The 23,295-nt window shown below is 40.4% G+C and overlaps 3 protein-coding genes across 3 annotated transcripts; 2 read left to right on the top strand and 1 right to left on the bottom strand.

Annotated features, from left to right (window-relative positions):
• Positions 1 to 113: 113 nt before the first annotated feature.
• LOC124278918 (monocarboxylate transporter 11-like) lies at positions 114 to 7,336 on the top strand (the record flags this gene model as incomplete). Its single annotated transcript, XM_046714750.1, has 3 exons — positions 114 to 615; positions 1,621 to 1,764; positions 7,137 to 7,336. Coding segments are annotated over exons 1-3 (846 nt in total), but the record flags the coding sequence as incomplete, so codon positions are not given.
• Positions 7,337 to 9,035: 1,699 nt separating this feature from the next.
• Positions 9,036 to 9,518, bottom strand: LOC124278917. The gene has a single exon (XM_046714749.1). It carries the CDS (start codon positions 9,516 to 9,518, stop codon positions 9,036 to 9,038), a length of 483 nt encoding a protein of 160 aa, XP_046570705.1.
• Positions 9,519 to 11,783: 2,265 nt separating this feature from the next.
• Positions 11,784 to 22,152, top strand: LOC124278916 (phenylacetaldehyde reductase-like; the record flags this gene model as incomplete). The annotated part of the gene is made up of 8 exons (XM_046714748.1): positions 11,784 to 12,004; positions 12,397 to 12,578; positions 12,856 to 12,987; positions 14,484 to 14,569; positions 14,953 to 15,073; positions 15,691 to 15,771; positions 17,875 to 17,996; positions 18,223 to 22,152. Coding segments are annotated over 8 exons (1,335 nt in total), but the record flags the coding sequence as incomplete, so codon positions are not given.
• Positions 22,153 to 23,295: the final 1,143 nt, after the last annotated feature.

The raw sequence follows: 23,295 nt of genomic DNA, 5'->3' as shown, positions 1-23,295 counted from the left end.
GTCCTGAAGGTATAAAAAGGCAAAGCATGAACTGCAGTTCTTTAAGCACTCACAGAACACCTAGGAGGAACCCAGCTTGTCGTCAGTCTTCGTCAAGACCGTAAGACGACGTGATGACGTCAGTCTACATCATCACGCTCTCATCAGGCGCTGAGCAAAGCTCACTGACACCAGAAGTCTCCTCCTATAGCTGTCAGCCTCGTGTGGACGATGCTTCTATTGATGCCGGTTCCCATCTTGACAAAGATGTCCAAAATGACAGTAAGGTCCAGATCGACATATCTGGGGCACATCTGAGCAACTCACACTCTCACGGTCATGACAAAACCTGTAGTGATAGACTCGAGGATACTAATGTATCCTTCACTCATGTTGGCGATGTTGAGGAGGCAATCGACAGCATGTCCCCCAAGGACCACCCAACTTCTCGATCCCCTTCCCTAACAATACGGGATGTGGGGCTGGTATTTGCTGGCTTTGTCCTCCACCTTTTCACCCAGGGGCTTGGAAACAGCTACGGCGTGGTGTACACCCACCTGAAGGAAATGGAAGGATTCTCTGACTATCAATTGTCCTGGATTGGCTCTCTAATGGCAGGGATGCTGGGTGTTGGAGGTAAGATCATGAGACATGATGCAGGCATTCAACACACTTCTGTCCTGTTGCGATATATATGTGCTTGAACCAAGACACACACTCTCAGACCAACACTGTTTAACAGTCTCTGCGTGTATTTCTCCAAGTGATAGCCTTATATCATATGTACTAAATGTCCTATCATGAGACCTACGTAATGCATTGCCCAAAGGTGCCGTCAACCTTTCTTAATCGTTGGTTTAATGCTTGATTTTATGTTAAATATTCCATACAAATAGTAACCATCTTCTTGACAATGTCTTAATGTTCAGGTGTTTATTGTTCAGTGACATATACTGGTCATATCATGTAAACTCCATGTGGGGGTTCTAAGAGTGTGTTCTGGGCTTCCATCAGCGTCTGAAACAGGCGTTGAGTTTTGTAACAAAGTTTGATTATTATTTTGTTTTGCTAGAGGATGCTTCTGCTTGAAATGGTGGACCACAACAACACACAACGTTTCATCGTCGTATTAGCTATGGTGACAGTATTCATGTACTAATAACGTGATAATAGAATTAGATTCATCGAACTATAAACATATTAAAATTTCTTCTTTTCTCGTTAATGGTACTTAAATGTTCTTAAATAATTTTACTTCCAGCTGTTTCAATCAATTATTTCTAATCTATGAAACTACTACTTCTTGTATCTAATTTAATCTGAACCTTAAACTTGCATTGCGTTCACAATAACAAACCTGGTTTCGGATTTCAATAGCCATGGATCACCTTTCAGTCTCATACAGCCATTGTCTATACAGATAGACAAAATATAGGTTTCCCGAACATAAATTGCTTTGTTAACAAATGTACTGATAGATTTAACAGGTGTACGTGAATACAAATATACAAACTGATACAGTTCTTACGAAATTTGAACGCTTGTTTGCTGATTGTGTATATGTTGTTCGTTGAAAGGATGAACAGTGAACATACTTTGTTTTATTTTTTCGCAACCAAAGGGAGAATTTTGTATGTTTAGCTATTCTAGGTTCATACCTCATAGAGGGCGTGGGGTGGCGCCTGACCAGCATCGTTGGAGGCCTTCTTTTAACGCTAGGAATGGTCCTGAGTGCAATGGTTACGAACCTGTATCTTCTTTACCTGTGTCTCGGAGTTATGCCAGGTATGTGTCGTAGTATGTGCCCTGTCATAGTACTCTGTGATGTCAAGCTAGCGTCACGGTTCTCTGTGCCCTGTCATAGTAATCTGTGATGTCAAGCTAGCGTCACGGTTCTCTGTGCCCTGTCATAGTAATCTGTGATGTAAAGCTAGCGTCACGGTTCTCTGTGCCCTGTCATAGTAATCTGTGATGTCAAGCTAGCGTCACGGTTCTCTGTGTCCAGTTATAGTAATCTGTGATGTCAAGCTAGCGTCACGGTTCTCTGTGTCCAGTTATAGTAATCTGTGATGTCAAGCTAGCGTCACGGTTCTCTGTGTCCAGTTATAGTAATCTGTGATGTCAAGCTAGCGTCACGGTTCTCTGTGTCCAGTTATAGTAATCTGTGATGTCAAGCTAGCGTCACGGTTCTCTGTGCCCTGTCATAGTAATCTGTGATGTCAAGCTAGCGTCACGGTTCTCTGTGTCCAGTTATAGTAATCTGTGATGTCAAGCTAGCGTCACGGTTCTCTGTGTCCAGTTATAGTAATCTGTGATGTCAAGCTAGCGTCACGGTTCTCTGTGTCCAGTTATAGTAATCTGTGATGTCAAGCTAGCGTCACGGTTCTCTGTGTCCAGTTATAGTAATCTGTGATGTCAAGCTAGCGTCACGGTTCTCTGTGTCCAGTTATAGTAATCTGTGATGTCAAGCTAGCGTCACGGTTCTCTGTGTCCAGTCATACTAATCTGTGATGTCAAGCTAGCGTCACGGTTCTCTGTTTCCAGTTATAGTAATCTGTGATGTCAAGCTAGCGTCACGGTTCTCTGTGTCCAGTTATAGTAATCTGTGATGTCAAGCTAGCGGCACGGTTCTCTGTGTCCAGTTATAGTGATCTGTGATGTCATGCTAGCGTCACGTTCTCTGTGTCCAGTTATAGTAATCTGTGCTGTCAAACTAGCTTTACGCGTACGGTTCTAGATCCATTTTATATTGCACGCATGTTGAAGTCATTTTCACGTCATTGATTTGGCGTTCCTTTTGACGTCAATGCTCATCTCATTAAACAAATCTATTTCATTTCAGTGATAAGTATTTGTTTGATCGTGTCAAAAGGAATTAGTATTATGGATAGGTTCGGTAAACCGATATAGTCAAAACTTCTTTTGTGTTTGACTGTTTTTAATTCCACCTCAAGGGATAACTATAAAGCATGTTTTTAATAATACCCATTCTAATTTAGTTATTTCATTTTGTAAAGAATTAGATTTGTTGAATGATTTGTAAATCGACAAATATTTTATGATTGGAGGTTTAAACTAGTAGCTCAGGTTGTTAGTGGCTGTATCCTCGAGGGGGGTTAAAGTACTGTAAAATCATTGTCCTCCTGAGAAGGTACGTAAGTCGCACAACAATCAAAGTAAATTAAAACTTTCCAATTTTAATCGTTGAATATGTGTCTTTTTAATGTATGGATAGGTTTGTCTAAATTGCTAATGGTTGAAGGCATGGTGTACATCCAGCTAGGGTCCATGCAGGAAGCAAATGTACTCTAAGTCCCCATTGTCCCTGTTTACGCAGTGGAATTACTAAATTAATTTGTGAACGTGAAACGTGAACAAACGTGCTTAACTAAATGGTAAATAAACAACCTTCTTGCCACTCCGACCACCAAACTAAATATGATACTTTTGCCACTCCGACCACCAAACTAAATATGATACTTTTTCTAAACTACATGAACTAAATAAGCTATCTGCGAAGATACGCAACTATAATTCTAAATTGTTTAGTATCTATACTATGCCCGAATATGGCAAACTATTTGTGTAATCTAACGACCAGAGTCTCACTGATCACAATTGTCGACCATTCACTTAGCCGTCAGAAACCTATCTGCTCGACTCTGCACGTGCAGAAAGTGACTGCACGAGGCGTTACGGTTGCGTTTTGATGCAACGTTCATGGTTCTTGTAAAGATGTGTTTTGGCTATCAGATAACAAAAAACCAAAGAAACTAACTTTCTCTCCAGAACATATCCCCCTTTGCTGACAAGACCCTGGTCTTTCAGAGAGACATATATTTACATCTAATTACACTAAATGTTGTGTAGACTTGTACTGAACTTGAAATGTACACAACGTTCGTCCTATTCTGGATACCACTCCAGTGGACAAAGCTTGGTAATAGGTCTAGTCAAAACCGATTTCCCCACTTGAACATCCACTATTCTGATATGTCCATCTTTGCTTGGATATATCTTGGTGATTCTACCTAGCAGCCAGCTTCCACGTGGAGATTCAGGACTAACAACAATGATCACGTCATTTATTTTCAAGTCCTTACTTGTAGCTTGCCATTTCATGCGGACATTGAGAGTGGGTAACCACTCTTTCATCCACCTTTTCCATATATGCCTCAGTAGCTCCTGCACACGCCTCCAACGTTTACGAGGATTGAAGTCTTGTAGGTCTTCCTCAGGTGCAAAGGGGCCACCACATTGACCATGTAGAAAATGGTTTGGTGTAAGAGGCACAACATCACTGGGATGTGCGCTCTGATATGTCAGAGGTCGAGAGTTTAACAAAGCCTCTGCCCCTACAAAGGCGGTCATCAGTTCCTCGTCTGATATATCACCAGAACTAAGATCAGCATAGATTGCTCTTTTGGCTGTTATAATCAAAGATTCGAAAGTTCCGCCAAAATGTGGAGCATGTGGTGGATTAAACTTCCACACGACCTTTCTGCTGGGTAGAGAAGCTTTTACATCGTCTCCATCAAGTTCCGAAATTAGCTGTCTAAGTTCCTTGACGGCTCCTACAAAGTTAGTGCCGTTTTCAGAGATGACTTCATTCGGCATTCCTCTTCTGTGTGCCATACGAGAGAAAGCATTCAGGAAAGAGTCTGTGTCTAAACCAAAAGCTATCTCCATGTGTACCGCTCGAGTTGATAGACACGTGAATAAACACAGATACCGTTTCTGTCGACTTTTCCCCCGACCTTGCTTTGTTAGAAAGGGACCAGCAAAGTCTACACCTGTCTGAGCAAAGGGTCTCATGGAACATCTAACCCTGACACTTGGTAAATCTGCCATTATCTGTGTAGCAGGCTTGGTTTTCTGTCGTCTACACCAAGCACACTCATGTTCCCAACTACGAATCTCCTCACGAGCTGCTATAATCCAAAACCTACTTGACAATGCAGCCAATGTGTAATTGGTTCCCATATGACAACAGACTTCATGGAATTGTTTCACGATCAACTTTGTTACCCAGTGAGCTCTAGGAAGTATGACTGGAAAACGCGATTCATAGGAAAGATCCTCAGCATATCTGAGTCTACCACCTGATCTGATCAGTCCAGAATCATCTAAAAATGGATGTAGACCCAATCATTTGCTAGATTTAGGAAGCTGTTTTCCTTTGGTCAAGGCTGCGTATTCCTCAGTAAATGCTTCCTTTTGAGTGTTCAAAAGAACTAGTGTCTCAGCATCTTGAATTTCATCAGCATCAAGCTCACCAGATTTCCTAGTTTCTCCAGAAGAAACATTGTGAACGAACCGAAGTATCCAGGCAGTAACTCTGCACAATCTCCTCCAATCTGAATATCTTGAAGGGTCCAAGTGCCAGTTCATCACTGTAGCAGCTTTACATGTTACCATTGTAATATCTGACTGACATTCCTTGCGTCTTTCTAAGTTTTCATCAACTTTCAAGTTCCTTTGATTTGGCCACTCTTTCTCATCTTGTTTTATAAACTCTGGACCTTGAAGCCATTCCTTTCTATTCAAGGTTTCAACATGTGCTCCTCTTGTGAGAATATCAGCAGCATTCTGCTTGGTTGGGACATATTTCCACTGACTTGGGTGAGTATTGTCCTGTATGAACCCAACTCTGTTTGCAACAAAAGGTTTAAAGTTTCTGCTTTGATTTTTAATCCAACATAAGACATTTTCACTGTCTGACCAAAACTTTACTGATTTTGGAGAAACAGCAAGAGCCTCTGTGACAATTAGTGTCAGTCGTACACCAAGAACAGCTGCAAGCAGTTCCAACCTAGGAATACTCATTGCTTTGAGCGGAGCAACTCTGCTTTTTGATGCTACTAGAGTGCTAGACCTGCTTTGACTGGTGAGGTTACTTACACAGTAGATGACTGCGCCAAATGCTTCTTGAGAAGCGTCTACGAATACATGCAACTGTTGATCAATTGCAGCTTGGTTTAATCCTATGTTTCTCGGAAATCTGAGAGAAGAAATCAGCTGCACTTCATTGTACCACTTCCATGTTTTTGCTTCAAGATAAGGATTCATTTTCTCATCCCATCCGAGCCCAGCAAGCCACATTTGCTGCAGTAAGATTTTTGCTCTCAAAACGAATGGTGCTAGTAATCCTAACGGATCAAAAACCTTGGCAATTTCTCTGAGAAAGGATCTCTTTGTCACTGTGAGCAATTTGTTTTTTGAACTACAACCAAAGTTGAATTCGTCAGCTTCAGCACACCAGACCAGTCCTAAGGTTTTGACTGATGGCAACTCATCTGTCAAAATGCTAATTTCCTGCAGCCTGTTTTCCGCTGGAATTTCATTCAGAACATTCTTTGAATTTGACAGCCATTTTCTGGCGTGCATACCTGCTGTTCCCCAAAGGTTCATCAGCTGGTTGTAAAGTTGTAATGCATCAATGTCAGTTTGAACAGAATCTATGCTATCGTCCATGTAAGTTGATTTAACAACTGTCGTTGACGCCATAGTCAAGTCTGTTTCATGGCTTTTGGCGTGCTCCTGTGTGATGTACTGAGCCAGAAAAGGTGAGCAGTTTATCCCAAACACTACTCGAAAGAATTCATAAACAGTAGGAGGTTTGACCTGATCATTTGATCGCGAGAGAAACCTGAAGTATGGACGATCACACTCCGCAATCTCTATTTGCAAATACATCTCCGTGACGTCGCGGAGATGTATTTGCAAATAGAGATTGCGGTAGGCGTTTTACAGTTTCCCATCTGTTAGAAACATCAAGAGCTCTCAGTTTCCTACTATGGTGATCTACCTTCAGTTGTTGGCGATCTATAGCCTGTTTTTATATTGTATTGTCATGTATAGTAAAAATATTTTCGATTTAATTACTAGTTTTAAATTTATATCTGTGATAATCTAGTTGTTTTACTGTCCTTCGTTGACAGAATATTATTATTTACCTTTAATTATTAATATTTCTATAAAATGATTTAGTCACGATATGGCTGAAATACTCGCGATGTGATTTAAAATCTTAACTCACTCATTCTTTTGAATTAGGTGTGGCTTTATATACATTTCACAGGGGAATCTAATTAACTGTTCATACAATTTGCTCTATTTTAATTAACTGTTCATACAATTTGCTCTATTTCCTTCAGGTATTGGTGCAGCTCTGTGTCAGCTAGCAGCTATTGTCTGCATCAGTCACCAGTTTGGTAAAGGACTGCCACTTGCGTTGTGTTTAATGGCGACTGGTGGTGCCATTGGAATGCTTGCTTTTCCACTTGTTTGGAGTCTCGTCCTGGACAACTTTGGGTGGCGTGGCGCGCTGCTGAGGATAGGCGCCATCTCTCTCAACAGTGTGCTCCCTCCTCCTGCAGCCAGATCACAGCAAGGGTACGTGTATCACTGCCCTCAGTTTCATGTCATTCACACATGAATGTTAAGTATCAATATAACTATTACAATTTCCACATTGTCTTTACTTGTTAATATGAAACATATTGTACAGAGGTGGTTTCTGTTATTGTTATAGGAAAGAAAGACGTGTTGGCAAGCCGAAAGAGTTGCTGCTTCCCTGACCGTGCCATGTTCAAACAGCGTCCACTGTTCATCTTGTTTCTTCTGTCAGCCATGTTCAGTGGCGTCAGTCTCTTCATATATGGATCGCACATTCCGGAACAGGCCGTGGCAGCTTTACCAGATGTCACGTCCACTGAGATCGCTCTACTGATCTCAGCCATTGGTGGTGGCAGTTTCTTTGGACGAATTCTTTTTGGCAGCTTTTCCATGACATCGCCCAGAGCTCCACTAATTCTCTTTACAACAGCTTTAGGCCTGTGTGGAGTTTCTGACATCCTTGTGCCCATCTGCAGATCCTACGTCAGCCTGATGTTTAACAGCACACTTCACGGTCTTTTCCTAGGTATGTCCTATGATAATTAGGCTGTGTTTTTTATCAATACTGGCTTTTATTTCAAACGGTTTCAATTCTGTTAAGGTGGAAGAAAACGGAGGAAACTCACCGATGTACTAGCGTATTCCAGCGCTGTTCCAAACATTTCTCTGAAGGCCTGACAAATCAGTGAAATCTTGTACTAGATCCCTTCATGGAAGTTGAGGGTAACCCTATGGTTGGCAAATGATTGTGTGTACCTTCAACAATGAACAATCCAAATCTTGACGAACCCTGATCTGGTATTGCTGGAATTATTTGCCAAAATATGGTGTAACAGTCAACTCACAAATCACTTAGCTAAGTATCAATGCTATGTGCTATGTGTATCTTGTACCAGTTTTTACAATAATAACATGACTTCGCAAATGTTAAGTTTAATTTTTGGAATTGTCACTGACTTCACTCCTGAGGCAAATTATTGGCCACTGGGCACATCTTGATAAATCCATGATATAATACTACTTAAAGAGATATATGGAATATTCAACTAAACAGATTCATTTCTCTTAATAATTTCTTTTTTCTTGATAATTATTTGTTAAGATCAGATAGCATCATCTTCAGTGGTGTGGACATTTTAGGTATTGGCTTAGTATGGCTAGTAAGATATAGCATTTCCCATGTCTAGAATTCCGAAAGGTCAATGAAATTATGATGGTCTGCGTCAGACTGGCAAGGTCGGTCAGGTTAATGGAACCATGCTTTTTTACAGACTTTTCCAAGAGACCCAAGGAAACTACATGATTGTAGGGTTTAGTCAGCATCCTTTACAGATGTACTGCTGCCAAATGTGTGATTGTATGGCTAAGTAATTGAGCAATAATTTTTATATTTTTTTTCAGCAAGTTAGTAATTGGCATTAGACAATAAGCACAAGTAGCTAGTTCCTTCACAATCAGGGCCAATCCTGCACAGGAAAGAAAACACTTGCATCTGGCAGTGTCTAATAAGGAAGATAAACCCTGCACACAATACTAGGCCCTGACAGCCCCTTGTGATAAAAGCGTCAGCTTGGTTTTCATTCGATGCCTCAAGATATACATGGTAAAGTCAAGTAGTGAAATATTTAGTTCACATTACACAGTTCACATACTTTAGTCTAGTCTGTTCCCACACCAAAGTACTTGCAACATGCAGTGCGAGCTTGTGGTAGTAACATACATCCAACAGCAGCTTGTGGTAGTAGCATACATCCAGCAGCAGCTTGTGATAGTAACATACATCTAGAAGCAGCTTGTGGTAGCAGCATACATCCAACAGCAGCTTGTGGTAGCAGCATACATCTGACAACTGTTTGTGGGTAGTTGAATACATCCAGCAGCAGCTTGTGGTAGCAGCATACATCCAACAGCAGCTTGTGGTAGCAGCATACATCCAGCAGCAACTTGTGGTAGCAGCATACATCCAACAGCAGCTTGTGGTAGCAGCATACATCCAGCAGCAACTTGTGGTTGTAGCATACATCCAGTAGCAGCTTGTGGTAGCATACATCCAGCAGCAACTTGTGGTAGCAGCATACATCCAGCAGCAACTTGTGGTAGTAACATACATCCAACAGCAGCTTGTGGGTAAAAGCATACATTCAACAGAGATCTAGATGTATTGCTGCTATGTTGGTGTCTCACATACTACAGTGTTGTGAAGATCTAGATGTATTGCAGCTATGTTGGTGTCTCACATACTACAGTATCATGAAGATCTAGATGTATTGCAGCTGTGTTGGTGTCTCACATACTACAGTGTCATGAAGATCTAGATGTATTGCAGCTATGTTGGTGTCTCACATACTACAGTGTCATGAAGATCTAGATGTATTGCAGCTATGTTGGTGTCTCACATACTACAGTGTTGTGAAGATCTAGATGTATTGCAGCTATGTTGGTGTCTCAAATGTGGCAGTGTCATGAAGATCTAGATGTATTGCAGCTATGTGTGTGTCTCACATACTACAGCAGTGTCATGAAGATTTATATGCATTGCAGCTATGTTGGTGTTTCACATACTACAGTGTCATGAAGATCTAGATGCATTGCAGCTATGTTGGTGTTTCACATACTACAGTGTCATGAAGATCTAGATGTATTGCAGCTATGTTGGTGTCTCACATACAACAGTGTGATGAAGATCTAGATGCATTGCAGCTATGTTGGTGCTTCAAATATGGCAGTGTCATGAAGATCTAGATGTATTGCTGCTATGTGTGTGTCTCACATACTACAGTGTCATGAAGATGTAGATGCATTGCAGTTATGTTGGTGTTTCACATACTACAGTGTCATGAAGATCTAGATGTATTGCAGCTATGTTGGTGTTTCACATACTACAGTGTCATGAAGATCTAGATGTATTGCAGCTGTGTTGGTGTCTCACATACTACAGTGTCATGAAGATCTAGATGTATTGCAGCTATGTTGGTGTCTCACATACTACAGTGTCATGAAGATCTAGATGTATTGCAGCTATGTTGGTGTCTCACATACTACAGTGTCATGAAGATCTAGATGTATTGCAGCTATGTTGGTGTCTCACATACTACAGTGTCATGAAGATCTAGATGTATTGCAGCTGTGTTGGTGTCTCACATACTACGGTGTCATGAAGATCTAGATGTATTGCAGCTATGATTTTGTTTCACATACTACGGTGTTGTTAAGATGAGATGTATTGTATCTCTCCTGGTGTCTCATATACTACAGTGTCATGAAGATCTAGATGTATTGCAGCTGTGTTGGTGTCTCACATACTACGGTGTCATGAAGATCTAGATGTATTGCAGCTATGATTGTGTTTCACATACTACGGTGTTGTGAAGATGAGATGTATTGCAGCTATGTTGGTGTCTCACATACTACAGTGTCATGAAGATCTAGATGTATTGCAGCTATGATTGTGTTTCACATACTACGGTGTTGTGAAGATGAGATGTCTATGTTGGTGTCTCACATACTACAGTGTCATGAAGATCTAGATGTATTGCAGCTATGTTGGTGTCTCACATACTACAGTGTCATGAAGATCTAGATGTATTGCAGCTATGTTGGTGTCTCACATACTACAGTGTCATGAAGATCTAGATGTATTGCAGCTATGTTGGTGTCTCACATACTACAGTGTCATGAAGATCTAGATGTATTGCAGCTATGTTGGTGTCTCACATACTACAGTGTCATGAAGATCTAGATGTATTGCAGCTATGTTGGTGTCTCACATACTACAGTGTCATGAAGATCTAGATGTATTGCAGCTATGTTGGTGTCTCATATACTACAGTGTCATGAAGATCTACTACAGTGTCATGAAGATCTAGATGTATTGCAGCTATGTTGGTGTCTCACATACTACGGTGTCATGAAGATCTAGATGTATTGCAGCTATGATTGTGTTTCACATACTACGGTGTTGTGAAGATGAGATGTATTGTATCTCTCCTGGTGTCTCACATGCTGCTGTGTTGTGACGCTGCTGCTTCCTCAGCCAGAAATGACATTGTCGATACTGTGAGATTTCTGGACAGAAACATCACAGCTGTTTGAAACACAGAAACAAGATCTGTTAGAGTATTGATTTTCTGGTAGCCATGCAACAGGAATAGCTGCAGAGCAGCAGTTTTATGGAACAGATAGAGATTTTAACTTGGATATGCAGTGGCATCTGAAAGTAAACGGGTTAAGTCTAAGAAGGTCATCAGATGTCTTGTGAGTCTAACTAAAAAACAACTTACATGTACAAAGATATTTTGTTGTCCCCCCAAAAAAAGAATGATACCATTTAAGCATGGGTGAAATAATCCCTCAGCATTGATAGTTTGTTGGACACCATTTTTGTGAGTAGGCTACCGCATTAAAACATATATTTTTCCTCTACAGTGGTGGTGGTCACCGGCGCCTCAGGCTACATTGCAACACATGTGGTAAAGCAGCTGCAAGAAGGTGGGTACCGAGTAAGGGGCACTGTGAGGAGCTTGCAGGATGAGAACAAGGTGAAGCACCTTCAGGACCTGTGTCCAGAGGCTGCACACAAACTGGAACTTGTCGAGGCTGACCTAACCAAACCAGAGTCATGGGAGGCGTAAGTGGCATTAAACATTTAACAGTGCTCAGGTTTTTGTAGCTTTTAGAATGGGCAGCACAGTAATACAATGATACATGGTGAGCTAAATCAATATGATTGGCAGCATAAGCCAGTCAGCAAGAGGGAAGGTCTGTGTTTGCAAAACTAGCTGAAACATTTAACATACTTTTAATACAGTTCTTACTTCAGACAGATGAAAGTCGTCAGTTTTGCAGTGTTTTTAAATGAACTTCACCCTTGATAAATAATGATTGGACTTAACACTGCCTCACTAACTCTGCCGACAGAAGATTAACAGTATGGGATGTGGATAAATGAATCGAATATAGAACATGTTGTCAATGGTTTTGTGTATTTGCTGAAACTGTATAATGTGTTCATGCTTCCAGGGCTGTCAAGGATGCTGAGTTTGTGATTCATGTGGCAAGCCCCTTCCCTGCCCAGAGTCCCAAGGATGAGAACGAAGTTATCCAGCCAGCAGTTGATGGGACACAGAGTGTGCTGAAAGCTTGTGTCACCACCAAAACTGTCAAAAGGGTGGTCCTCACAAGTTCTTGTGCTGCTATTTCCTGTAAGATAATCATCAAAGTATCATCAAACATTGTGTTCTCATTTCCAAAATATTTTTAGGCAATGTAAATTACAGCAGCCAGCTTTTTTTGTAGGTCTCAATTTCTGTACAAACATAAGTTTATTAGCGTGGTTACTTATCGGTTTACTCATTGGTCTCATTCGAGCATTATTGAAATAACTTTTACACTACAGCTGAATTCCAAGACGCATCTATCACCAGTCAGACTTCTGATAACTGTAGCATTGCTCTGATAACAAAGATTGTGTGTTGACAGGGGGACCATCAGCCAATGCTGACAAGGTATGCACAGAAGAGGACTGGACTGACCTGGAGAAGCTGGATGCCTATGCCAAGAGCAAGACGCTGGCAGAGAAAGCTGCTTGGGACTTCGTTAAAGAGTTGCCAGGTTTGTAGGGCTGCGCAATATAACCGGTTTACCCGTATTAACCGAATCAGACATGAAAACGATTCAATTGCGATACGCTGATAGAAAACCAATATTTTGACTTGTATTCGGAAAACTTCTTAACACTCGGAAACCTTGATGATTGTGGCAATTGTGGTAATGGTGGTGGGAATGAATGTGGTGAAAATTACATTAAATATTATCTATATTCTTATTTTGTCATGATTAAAAGTTTTTTATTATAGCTTAATGAAGCATAGTGATTGTGTTGCGTTTTTGCTTTATAAGTAAAACATTAACTTGATCAGTAGTAGTTTATTGTTAAAAAAACCTTCTTGCAATATATTGCAATACATATCGCAATATAAGCTTTCGCATCGCAATATATCGCAATATGAAAATTCTCTGCAATACCCACCCCTACAGGTTTGTGAGAGTTAAGGAATCACATATCATTTGCCCCCTAGTACTGCCAATGAAATAAATGTTGTTTATCTCCCAGCACCTTAATTAGAGATACGAAGGTCTGGGTTAGAATGAGCCTTCAGTAACCCATGCTTGTCGTGAGAGGCGACTAACAGGATTGGGTGGTCAGTCTCGCTGACTTGGTTGACACATGACATCGTTTCCCAATTGCGCAGATCGATGCTCATGCTGTTGATCACTGTCTTGTCTGGTCCAGACTCGATTATTTACAGACCGCCACCATATAGCTGGATTATTGCTGAGTGCGGCGTAAAACTAAACTCACTCACTATTTAGAGAAAGAAGCGATTGTGATTTTGGCAGAATGATTCCAATAGTTTAAACTAGGTCCGAGTGAAATGTTCCTGTTGCAATGTGATTGTCAGTTTTTAAAAGTTTTGTCCAAACAACATGACCTGTAATTCAACTAACTGTTGACTTCACTTCAGTCATTATCATATATACACAACTTGTCCATAGTCGACAAATAATCACTTTACCATGGGATGGGATAGTTCACAGATTTTGAGGAGTTCAAATGGTGAAATATATTGCTATCAATAACTTCCATTTATCATGTTTATCCAAACATGTTAGACATTACGAATGACTATTACTAATTGTCAATTTAGATTACTTATATTCGATGCCAGATAGGGGCAGTGGGGTAGTCTAGCGGTTAAAGCATCTTCTCATAACACAGAAGACCCAGGTTCAATTCCCCACATGGGTACAATGTGTGAAGTCCATTTCTGGGGTCCCAAGCCGTGATATTGCTGGAATATTGCTAAAAGGGGCATTAAACTCACTCGCTCACTCGATGCCAGTTGTCCCAGATATATCAAATGGGCTGTGGATTGGCATCCCTGCATCTTCTGTCCCACAAGTACCTTGTAGCTCAGTAGATACGAGCTCCATATTGCTTTTTGAAGGATGAATAAGTGTGAATGTATTGAATGAATATGGATTGTGGGATCTTTGAGGTTGTCATGGATATATTGAAGTGACACTTTCTGCTGTCCTGTTTCCAGACTCGGACAAGATTGAACTTGCCGTGGTGAACCCTGCCTATGTAATGGGCCCTGTTCTTCATGGATCACAGTGTACCAGTATGGAGGTAGGTGTAACACTTCCATGGATAGTGGTGCTGCCTCACTACACTAGTGAGTCTTAGCACTGTTTAATCTGCAGCTAGCTAATGAAGGTTGTAGAATCTTTCAGACTATTGCATCATAGAAGACCGTGCAGCTGTCACACCATTTGATCATACATTGTGCTAGTAGGTGTGTTAGTAATCGGGCCATAATATATCATCTCTGATCAGGGAACATTGCTGTGTTTGTAAGTGGTTATCAAGCAGCTATTGGAGTGTGCCATGCCTGTTTTTTCTTTGATTGATCCAGGAAGGTTACATGTATTTGTAGGTTGTCAAGTAACTAATGGATTGTGTCATGACTTTTTTTCCTTTGCCTGATCCAGGAAGATTACTTGTACTTGTAGGTTGTCAAGCGCCTGTTGGAACGTGCCATGCCTGTTGTTCCAAAACTGAACTTCCCGGTGGTGGATGTGCGGGATGTTGCTACTGCCCACATCAAGGCCATGGTCACCCCTGAGGCTGCAGGTTAGTGCCAGGACTGGCATCAACGTCAGGTCTTATCACTGGTCAACTAGGGTAGTAGCTTATTGTTTGAGGTAACCAAAGGCCCAGGTTTTACTCTCACCTCTGTTATTTATTGTTCAAATATTGTTATTACAGTTAAGAGTGGTTTTAAACCCAAGCTCTCTCACTCACTCTAAGAGAGACCTATGTTAAGAACAAATCATATTTCTTCTTCTTGATAAACTTGTAATTAACCTTCAGAAGATAGATTGTAAAGAGAATAGGTGTGTAGTCTTCCCATGGATACTGACTTGACATATGGATTTTAGTTTTCCTGTTGGAGAATAACTAAATAATTTGGTAACATCATTTTGAATTCCTTATAGTTGTGTACTGATGTACTTATTAGAAATTGTTATTTATTATATGTGATTTCCATATTTGTGCTCATTCAGAAACTGAAATTTCAGCTCACATCAGGTTTACAGATGATTGTCTGCCCACCAGGATCTTCAATGTTCCCAGCTCATTATGTTTATAAGTATAAATGACTGATCTATGGTTTCGACTTCAGGGAATCTTAGCTGTTACCGTTTTAAGCTGTTCTGATTCTCTTAACATATAGTTATTCATTGTAGGGCATCGTCACCTTGCTGTTAATGTTAACATGTGGATGAAAGAAATGGCGCAGGCTCTTGCTAAAGAGTTCAAACCTCAAGGTGATGTGTCCGGCAGCTGGACCAAACACTGGCAGCATGTCACTGTGTCAAGCATGTGCTTACTGATGATGTCTTGTGTGCTGCTTGTATGTGTCATGTTTCTGTCATAGTGTAGTAAGATTGTTCTTCTTTTTACAGTTTGCTGGTTTTAACATTTAACCATCACAGTACTCTTTTAAGTTGCTGTCACTTGCCAAAACATTTACTGTTCACAATGTTTGACCTTCACACACAAAACGAGTAGTCCAGGGGGGACCACAATGTTAGAGTTGTTAAGAACTTTGATAACAGGACCTTGATATTTCAGCAGTTTGGTTCAATAAATATTATTGTGTCCATCAGGATGCATTATATATTTTTGGTCCATTCTTCTCATCTGTGCATACAAAATGCACATTTCAACTTCATGTAAAATTACTGAAGGATCACAAGAATCTTTTAAATGATTCTCAAAACACTGATTATTTAACATTAGTTCACCACGTTCACAGTTGCAGTGCACATTAAGCAAATGTACTGACCTTTCTTTTGTCATTTACAGATGTTTTCCAGCCTTGTTTGTGTTTATTTTGTCTTGTGTTGTTGTGTTGTGTGGAAGATTTGCAAACAGTATCCATGAAGGAGCATAGTAACAGACATTCATATCAGTATTTACACAAAGAGGTTTCTTTTTATCATGTTTCAACCTTGAAAAGATCATCAAGTTCCAAGCAGTGTGCTACTGTTTGCAAGTCTGATACAGAACTGCCCAGGCCATCTTGTCCGCAAGGTGCTTGGACAATACTCACCGTGTCATTAACATTTGTTGGCTTCTGCTGTGTATTGATTTGCATGAATACTTGTATGTTTGCTTGCATGTTTTGTGCAGGTAGACGGCACATTTGTTATGCTCAGAACATGTGGTTTAAAGAAATGGCTCTTATTTTGTCCAAGAAATTTGATAGCCAAGGTGAGTTTGTGTATGGTACAGTGATGAAAGCACTCCCTTGTCACATCAAAGCCCCCAAGCCTTTTGTCCTTTACAAGAAGTAGTAAGCAAGTCAATCACCATCAATTAGTTCATGACTTCCTAGTCAAGTTTTTCAGAGCTTAGATTAGCACATTGTTGAAAGAACTTACAACTGGTGAAAAATCCATGCAACAAGATAGATTGTCACAGTGCAGACAGTTGTTGTTGGTATGTGCGTTTTTTATTATTTTAGATTCTAGAATGTCTGCTTGAAATAATTTAATGATGATTGCATGATCCATTTATGCACGCCAGATGTGAATGTTATATTTATCACAGCACTCAAATCTTCAAATTGTTTTCATACTAGTTGTTGTGTGAATGTTTGTCCCTGTCGTAGTGTGTCCCAGAAAATGGTATGTATTTACACATAGTACCAGCTCCTACATACAAATGCATTTCCTTCACCTCAGTCTGGTATTTTGTAATTTTAAGTTTCTGGTGCAAAATTTTTAGCTTCACTAAGCAACAGAGAAGTTTACACCATATTGAAATTATGTAACTGTCAGCCGGCCAAACTGTGGGTTCATTTAGTCTGTCCAGAACAGTGATATGAAGTATAATGTTGCACCCTTCAAGTTATGTACCGGTAATGGTCAGCAGGCCAAACTGGGGGTTCATTTAGTGTATCCTGAACAGTGATAGGAAGTATTGTATTGTACCCATCAAGTTATGTAATGGTCAGCAGGCCAAACTGTGGGTTCATTTAGTCTATCCAGAACAGTGATAGGAAGTATTGTATTGTACCCATCAAGTTCTGTAATGGTCAGCAGGCCAAACTGGGGGTTCATTTAGTCTATCCAGAACAGTGATAGGAAGTATTGTATTGTATCCATCAAGTTCTGTAATGGTCAGCAGGCCAAACTGGGGGTTCATTTAGTCTATCCAGAACAGTGATAGGAAGTATTGTATTGTACCCATCAAGTTCTGTAATGGTCAGCAGGCCAAACTGGGGTTCATTTAGTCTATCCAGAACAGTGATAGGAAGTATTGTATTGTACCCATGAAGCAAGGTATTCTCTTCGTAGGAGGGGTGTTATAGTAATACTGTGTGACTTATGGCAGTATTTGTAATGTGTTGATGGTGTGTGCAGGTTACAACGTCCCCACCATGAACTGCCCCTACTTTGCACTGTGGATGACAAGCCTGTTTGACAAGACCATCAAGATGATTCTGCCAAATGTAAACAAGGTCTACAAGTTTGACAATACAAGGGTAAGTTCTGTCTCAGTTAATAACCCTGTACCCTTGGAGTCTGTAAGATATCATAAGTGCATGTCCCAATGTGTCTGTCTGTATACATTCTTCTGAAACTACTCTTGCCATTTGCAATATTGATGATATCTGTGTAAAACAAGAGACAAAGAAAAAATGGTCCATTTTGAACTTGGTATAATGAAAAGAAGTTTTTGCAGTAAGTGTGCCTTCTTATGTGTTTCAGATGAAGGATGTGCTGGGCATCACTCCACGAGAGACGAAGGAGACGTTGATTGATATGGCCTACAGCATGATAGAGGGAGGTTTCATCAAGAAGTCCAAGAAGTATAAGGGCCCCAATGCTGGAGGAGATGAGGAGGCAAACAAGGAGGAGGAGAAGAAGGAAGAGGAGAAGGAAGGAGAAGAGAAGCCAAAGGAGAATGGAGAGATCAAGGAAGAGAAGGGAGATGATGATCTCAAGAAGGAAGATGGTGAGAAGGAGGAAGAGAACAAGGAGGAGGAGAAGAAGGGAGAAGAGATCAAGGAGGAAGAGAAGACTGAGGAAAAGAAGGAAGAAAACACTGAGGAGAAAAAGGAAGAAAAGACTGAAGAAGCTCCAGCAGAGAACAAATAAAATGGCTTTTTGTCAGGAATTCTGTGTCATCTCTACCTTCAGTGCTGCAGCCAGGTTTATGAGCAACCAATCTATTTCATCACACAAGAATCATCTGTCTTTCCAGGGAAGAGGGATGGTGATCAACACACGCTTGGAAGTCAGCATCCACACTAGCTGCTTGTGATTTCTGTAGGGAAGTTTCTGCTATGGCCTGGCTGCAACATTGTTCCATTGAAGCATTTACTGGACTAGAAAGGAGGGAGGAAGTTATCACAATGTGGCCATATTTTTGTGCAGCTTTGGTTAGTGTGACTTTTAATTCAATCCATCTCTTCATATAATTAATTAATGAAGCATATTTGACTACTGTGACCGTAGCTGCTATCACAACTTCACAGGCAGTCATTCTTGACTGCGGTGACACCACTGTACCAGCTGTTTTGTGCCTCCAGTATTCTTGAATAATATTCATGTACATCATCCTGTATTACATATGTCTAGCTCTGCTGATGATAATTGCTGATATTGCTTAATATGTCGGTTTTGATGCTTATTCTGTTTTTGTTTCATAACAAAGGTTGTTGAGCTCAATTCTAAAAACCAGCAGCATGGACAACATCTGGTTTGATGTACCTGCTCAATCTACCAATGGTACAGATTTACAACTATTATATTGAGTGGATTCTAGATATTGCCACTTTATGTCAGTGCCATACTGTTGCTTAACAAGTATGTTGATGTTGAGAACTTTCCCTCAGATTTGTATGAAGGTGTGGTTAACACTAACCTCTGGCTGATGTCAGGTCTTCTACACCACTGTGCTTGGGTTGTGTCTTTCAACAAGTCAGTAACATGTCTGTCTGAAGCATGTTAGTGTTTAATATTACTCATGATGCTTGTGTCCAAAGTGATATAAAATTGTGCCATTGATGTCTTGAACGGTATTAAGATATGAGTGTTCCAGCTGATTGTGCTTGAAGGTAGTAGTAGTAGTGGCCAGCAAGACAGGGTGTACTAGATCTAGATGATGCTGTGGTCTGAAATCCAATGGTATGTTCATTTCAAGTTATCACAACTTAGGGATCACTTTGGGTTCACCTTTTGCAATGTTGGCAGCATTATGATAAACCAGTGCATTGTACTGATGTAGTTGTAGAGCAGAAAACCTTCCATTGCTGTCCTGCTGTGTTGATTATCAATGATGCAGAAACACAGGAGGGTACACACAGATAACAGTCTGGCAAGGCAGTCTTATATGGACAAGGATAATGGTAGCCTGAGTTTCAGATTTGAGGTGATCCCCTCTAGAGAGTGTACAGTTCCATATATGACTGCCCAAAGCTTGTGTCGACTGCCTGTTCTGTTGAGTCAGATCACCTTAGATAGAAACGCTTTCCCTGGCCTGCAGGTTACCTTCGTGATGTCAACATGCTCACTGTCAGTGGAAGGGTTTCTAATGGGTTGCATTCCCTAATGAACAAATTGACCATGTCATGTGACCCCTAGTATTTTAGACAACAATGACTTAATCCTGGTTCTGACTTACTGGAGCAGGAACTTCCTCAGTAGAAGGTTTTCTGTGTGTAGGAATTCTACTCCATCGAGCCACCCACCTACATGACAAGGAGCTTTCTCAAGATGTCTAGTAATTGTTCATCAGATCATGCAGTAACTGTCCTCATGTGGTAATTGTGTCTTGGCATATAATGCAATGAAAATGTGGTGATGGTGGTAATGGAAACTCCATCATCAAGCTATATCTACATCTGTTTTGTGATGTTTTTCCTATTGTACATCTTGAGAAGCATGTGTAGATGTTGGCGTGGCTCTATGGAGAAGGCAGGGACCAAGGGGGTGTTAGGTAGTTCATAGCAGGCCTAACTAGCAATCAAGTGTTTTCACAAGAGGTGCATTACCTCTTCATGCATCCCTATTCTACTTAGCTTATTTTCTGTTTTACATATTTTCATGCGGTATTTTGTACAATATATATTCTCATGTTTCTTTACAACATGACACTTTTTCCCTTTCACCTGTACTGATGTTGATATATATTTTTTTTATTTTGCTATCTTTTGGGCTCAGTGTTGCCAGAATTTATACACCAAAAGTCAATTGTGTCATAATTCTGGACAATACCTTCTACTTAAAGGTCCCTGTTTCATTATTGCAGTTAAAGGTTCTAAAATCTATATTGGATAAAGTCTACTATCCTTTGGCTTCTCATTTGCTCAAAGAAAGCATATTTTATCTGGATATCTTTCATCCTTAACATCTCAGTAGATGTGTAACATGGGGACATATGTCAGGTTAGTGTAACTATTTACATCCACATCTTGCTTTTTTCACATTACAAGTGGCCTTTTCCAAATGTCGGAGATGGCGTTGGAGAGACAATCGTGGTTCCATGACTGTTACATGATGGTGGGGTGAGAGATGTGTGCCCAGAAGGTGCTTTGCTATAACATATGTACAGTGCTGTTACAGTAGTGACTACATGGTTTAGTGAGTGTGCTATAGCTAGTAGTCTGCCACATCAAATATCATGCCAAACAATCGGGTTGGAGAGCTCAGCCCTCAACTACTTGTAGAAGGTGCCATTGACTGACATGCCATCAGATCTCACCTATAGTCCAGAATGAAACTGTACTGTTTCATATAACATTGACAGCCTTAAAATGTGGTTGTGGCATAATGTGGCCTACCCTTGTATCTCACCAGCTGTAGTGGAGACCTGATGGCTGTCTTCCTGCCATGTTGTAGAGCACAGAACAGTTGACAGTATTGTACTCCTATGTTCATATTATTGTAGCTTTAGTTATTAATACTCAACCATGTAACCCACTTCTGGTCAGTTTTGTATCCATGCGATTATTTTGCTATTTATTTTTATCAACTTTGCATATACCTCTACTTCTGAAGAGATTTTGGACTTGCCAATACATTTTGATAGTTTTAAGCATATTTTTATGATGTCATCAAAATATCAATGTGCTATCTTTTTATACATGTATATCATCGTTTCAAGCATTTTGGTATTTTGTATAAATTGCATTACATTCCAAATCAGGCACCAGTAGGTATTCTCATGTCCCTCAACCGGTGGATCCCTGGGACAAGCCAGCCTATCACCAGTGGTTACCAGTTAGTATACAGATGGTGTATATAGTTTGTTTAAACATTCATACTTCGGAGAGTTTAAAGAATTAACATTTAGAATCATGTTTTAGAATTCTACTTACATGTCAAGTGAGGGTGGTTAAATGTCTGATCTCAAAATGAGGACAGTAAACAGTTGTAGTGTCCTACATAATTGAGCATAATGCCTGGCTTGTGCCCAGCTATTGAGGGGCGTTAGGTTGAGGTAACAGTGGTCCACCGGGGCGGAGGGGGGACATGCAGGGTGTCCACACACCTGGTTCAGGTTGATGTATCTTGCACTGCCAAAATGCCTTATTTGACTGGCCTCTTGCTTCCACTGTGTCAGCTTTCAGCATCTTTCTCTACTGCTCAATCAAATGTGCATATTTGTGAAATAAAAATTTCTGATTTGGAAAACATTGTTGGATTTTGTGTCAAGTCTGAACTGTATGATATTCTGGTTTCACTGATACATCTAGAGTGTAATGGTTGGCCTAGTGGCCCTCACCAGGACTTGTGAAGATCTCGCTTAGGATTGATCTTTGATTCACCCATGCTTGTGGTAAGAGGCGACTAACTGGATAGGGTGGTCAGACTTGGTTGACACATGTCATTGTATCCCACTTTAGTAGATTCATGCTGTTGATACTGCCGCCATATAGCTAGAATATTGCTGAGTGCAGCGTAAAACTAAACTCTTTCACTCACCTTGCGAGTCCTGCTTCATTGATACAGCTCTAATTGTGATTTATGAAACACGGGATCAACAATTCGTGGATTTTATATGTCAACGTTCGTCTGAATTCAACTTCCAGCTTCAATAAGGACAAAATATCACCAGACACACACGAAATTTGACAATAAAACTCAAGCCAACACAACCTATTGCAAATAAAGATGATTGCGAGTCTACTTCATTGTGACTTTCAGTGCAATCTATTCACAGCTATATCTTTCGTAACCTATGTACTAAATCATATCGCTCCTGTCCGAATCGATTATGGATGACCGTGACTACGTTTTGGTACAGGTATTAATACAGAGATTATTTTTATTTCATGGGTATGCATAAGTACGTCCAACCATGTCTGCTGCACTATTGTGTCACCATAGTCTGATAAAGCTCGTCCGTACTTTTAACTGTGAAACATTAACGGCAGTACAACTTCAGTAACGGTAAAGAATACATTCAATGTGGTTTCATTCCCGTTGCGATACCCCAAGGGCAGTCATTTCAGGTATAATGGTTGAAAGGTATAATGACTTTTGGTCAGGTTCCGTTTCCATTGCAATACACAGTTCTTGAGTCTATTCATGCGTTCTTTTGATCATTTGCTCAGAGAATATGCTACTTTTTATCTATGAAGTGAAAATAGATTTGACCTTAAGATATAACCCGAACGGTGGTATTATTTGAAGAAGCAAGGCCCTTAAGCCAACAAGAGTTACGTTCCTTTGAATATCGATCGCTAATGCTCCTCTGCGACAACGATCATGGCGAAATGCTTTGCATATCATACCAAGGCAGAACTAGAAGAGAAACATTCAAAGATAAATAGT

This window comes from Haliotis rubra, unplaced genomic scaffold, assembly GCF_003918875.1.
Source record: "Haliotis rubra isolate DU_JTF1 unplaced genomic scaffold, ASM391887v1 Scf243, whole genome shotgun sequence".
NCBI classification, from domain to species: domain Eukaryota; kingdom Metazoa; phylum Mollusca; class Gastropoda; order Lepetellida; family Haliotidae; genus Haliotis; species Haliotis rubra.
This window is presented reverse-complemented; position numbering and strand designations above follow the sequence as displayed.

What these genes read in the sequence shown, in the direction of transcription:
- LOC124278917 (XM_046714749.1), bottom strand. Translation starts at nt 9,518, where the DNA reads ATGTATGCTTTTACCCACAAGCTGCTGTTGGATGTATGTTACTACCAC.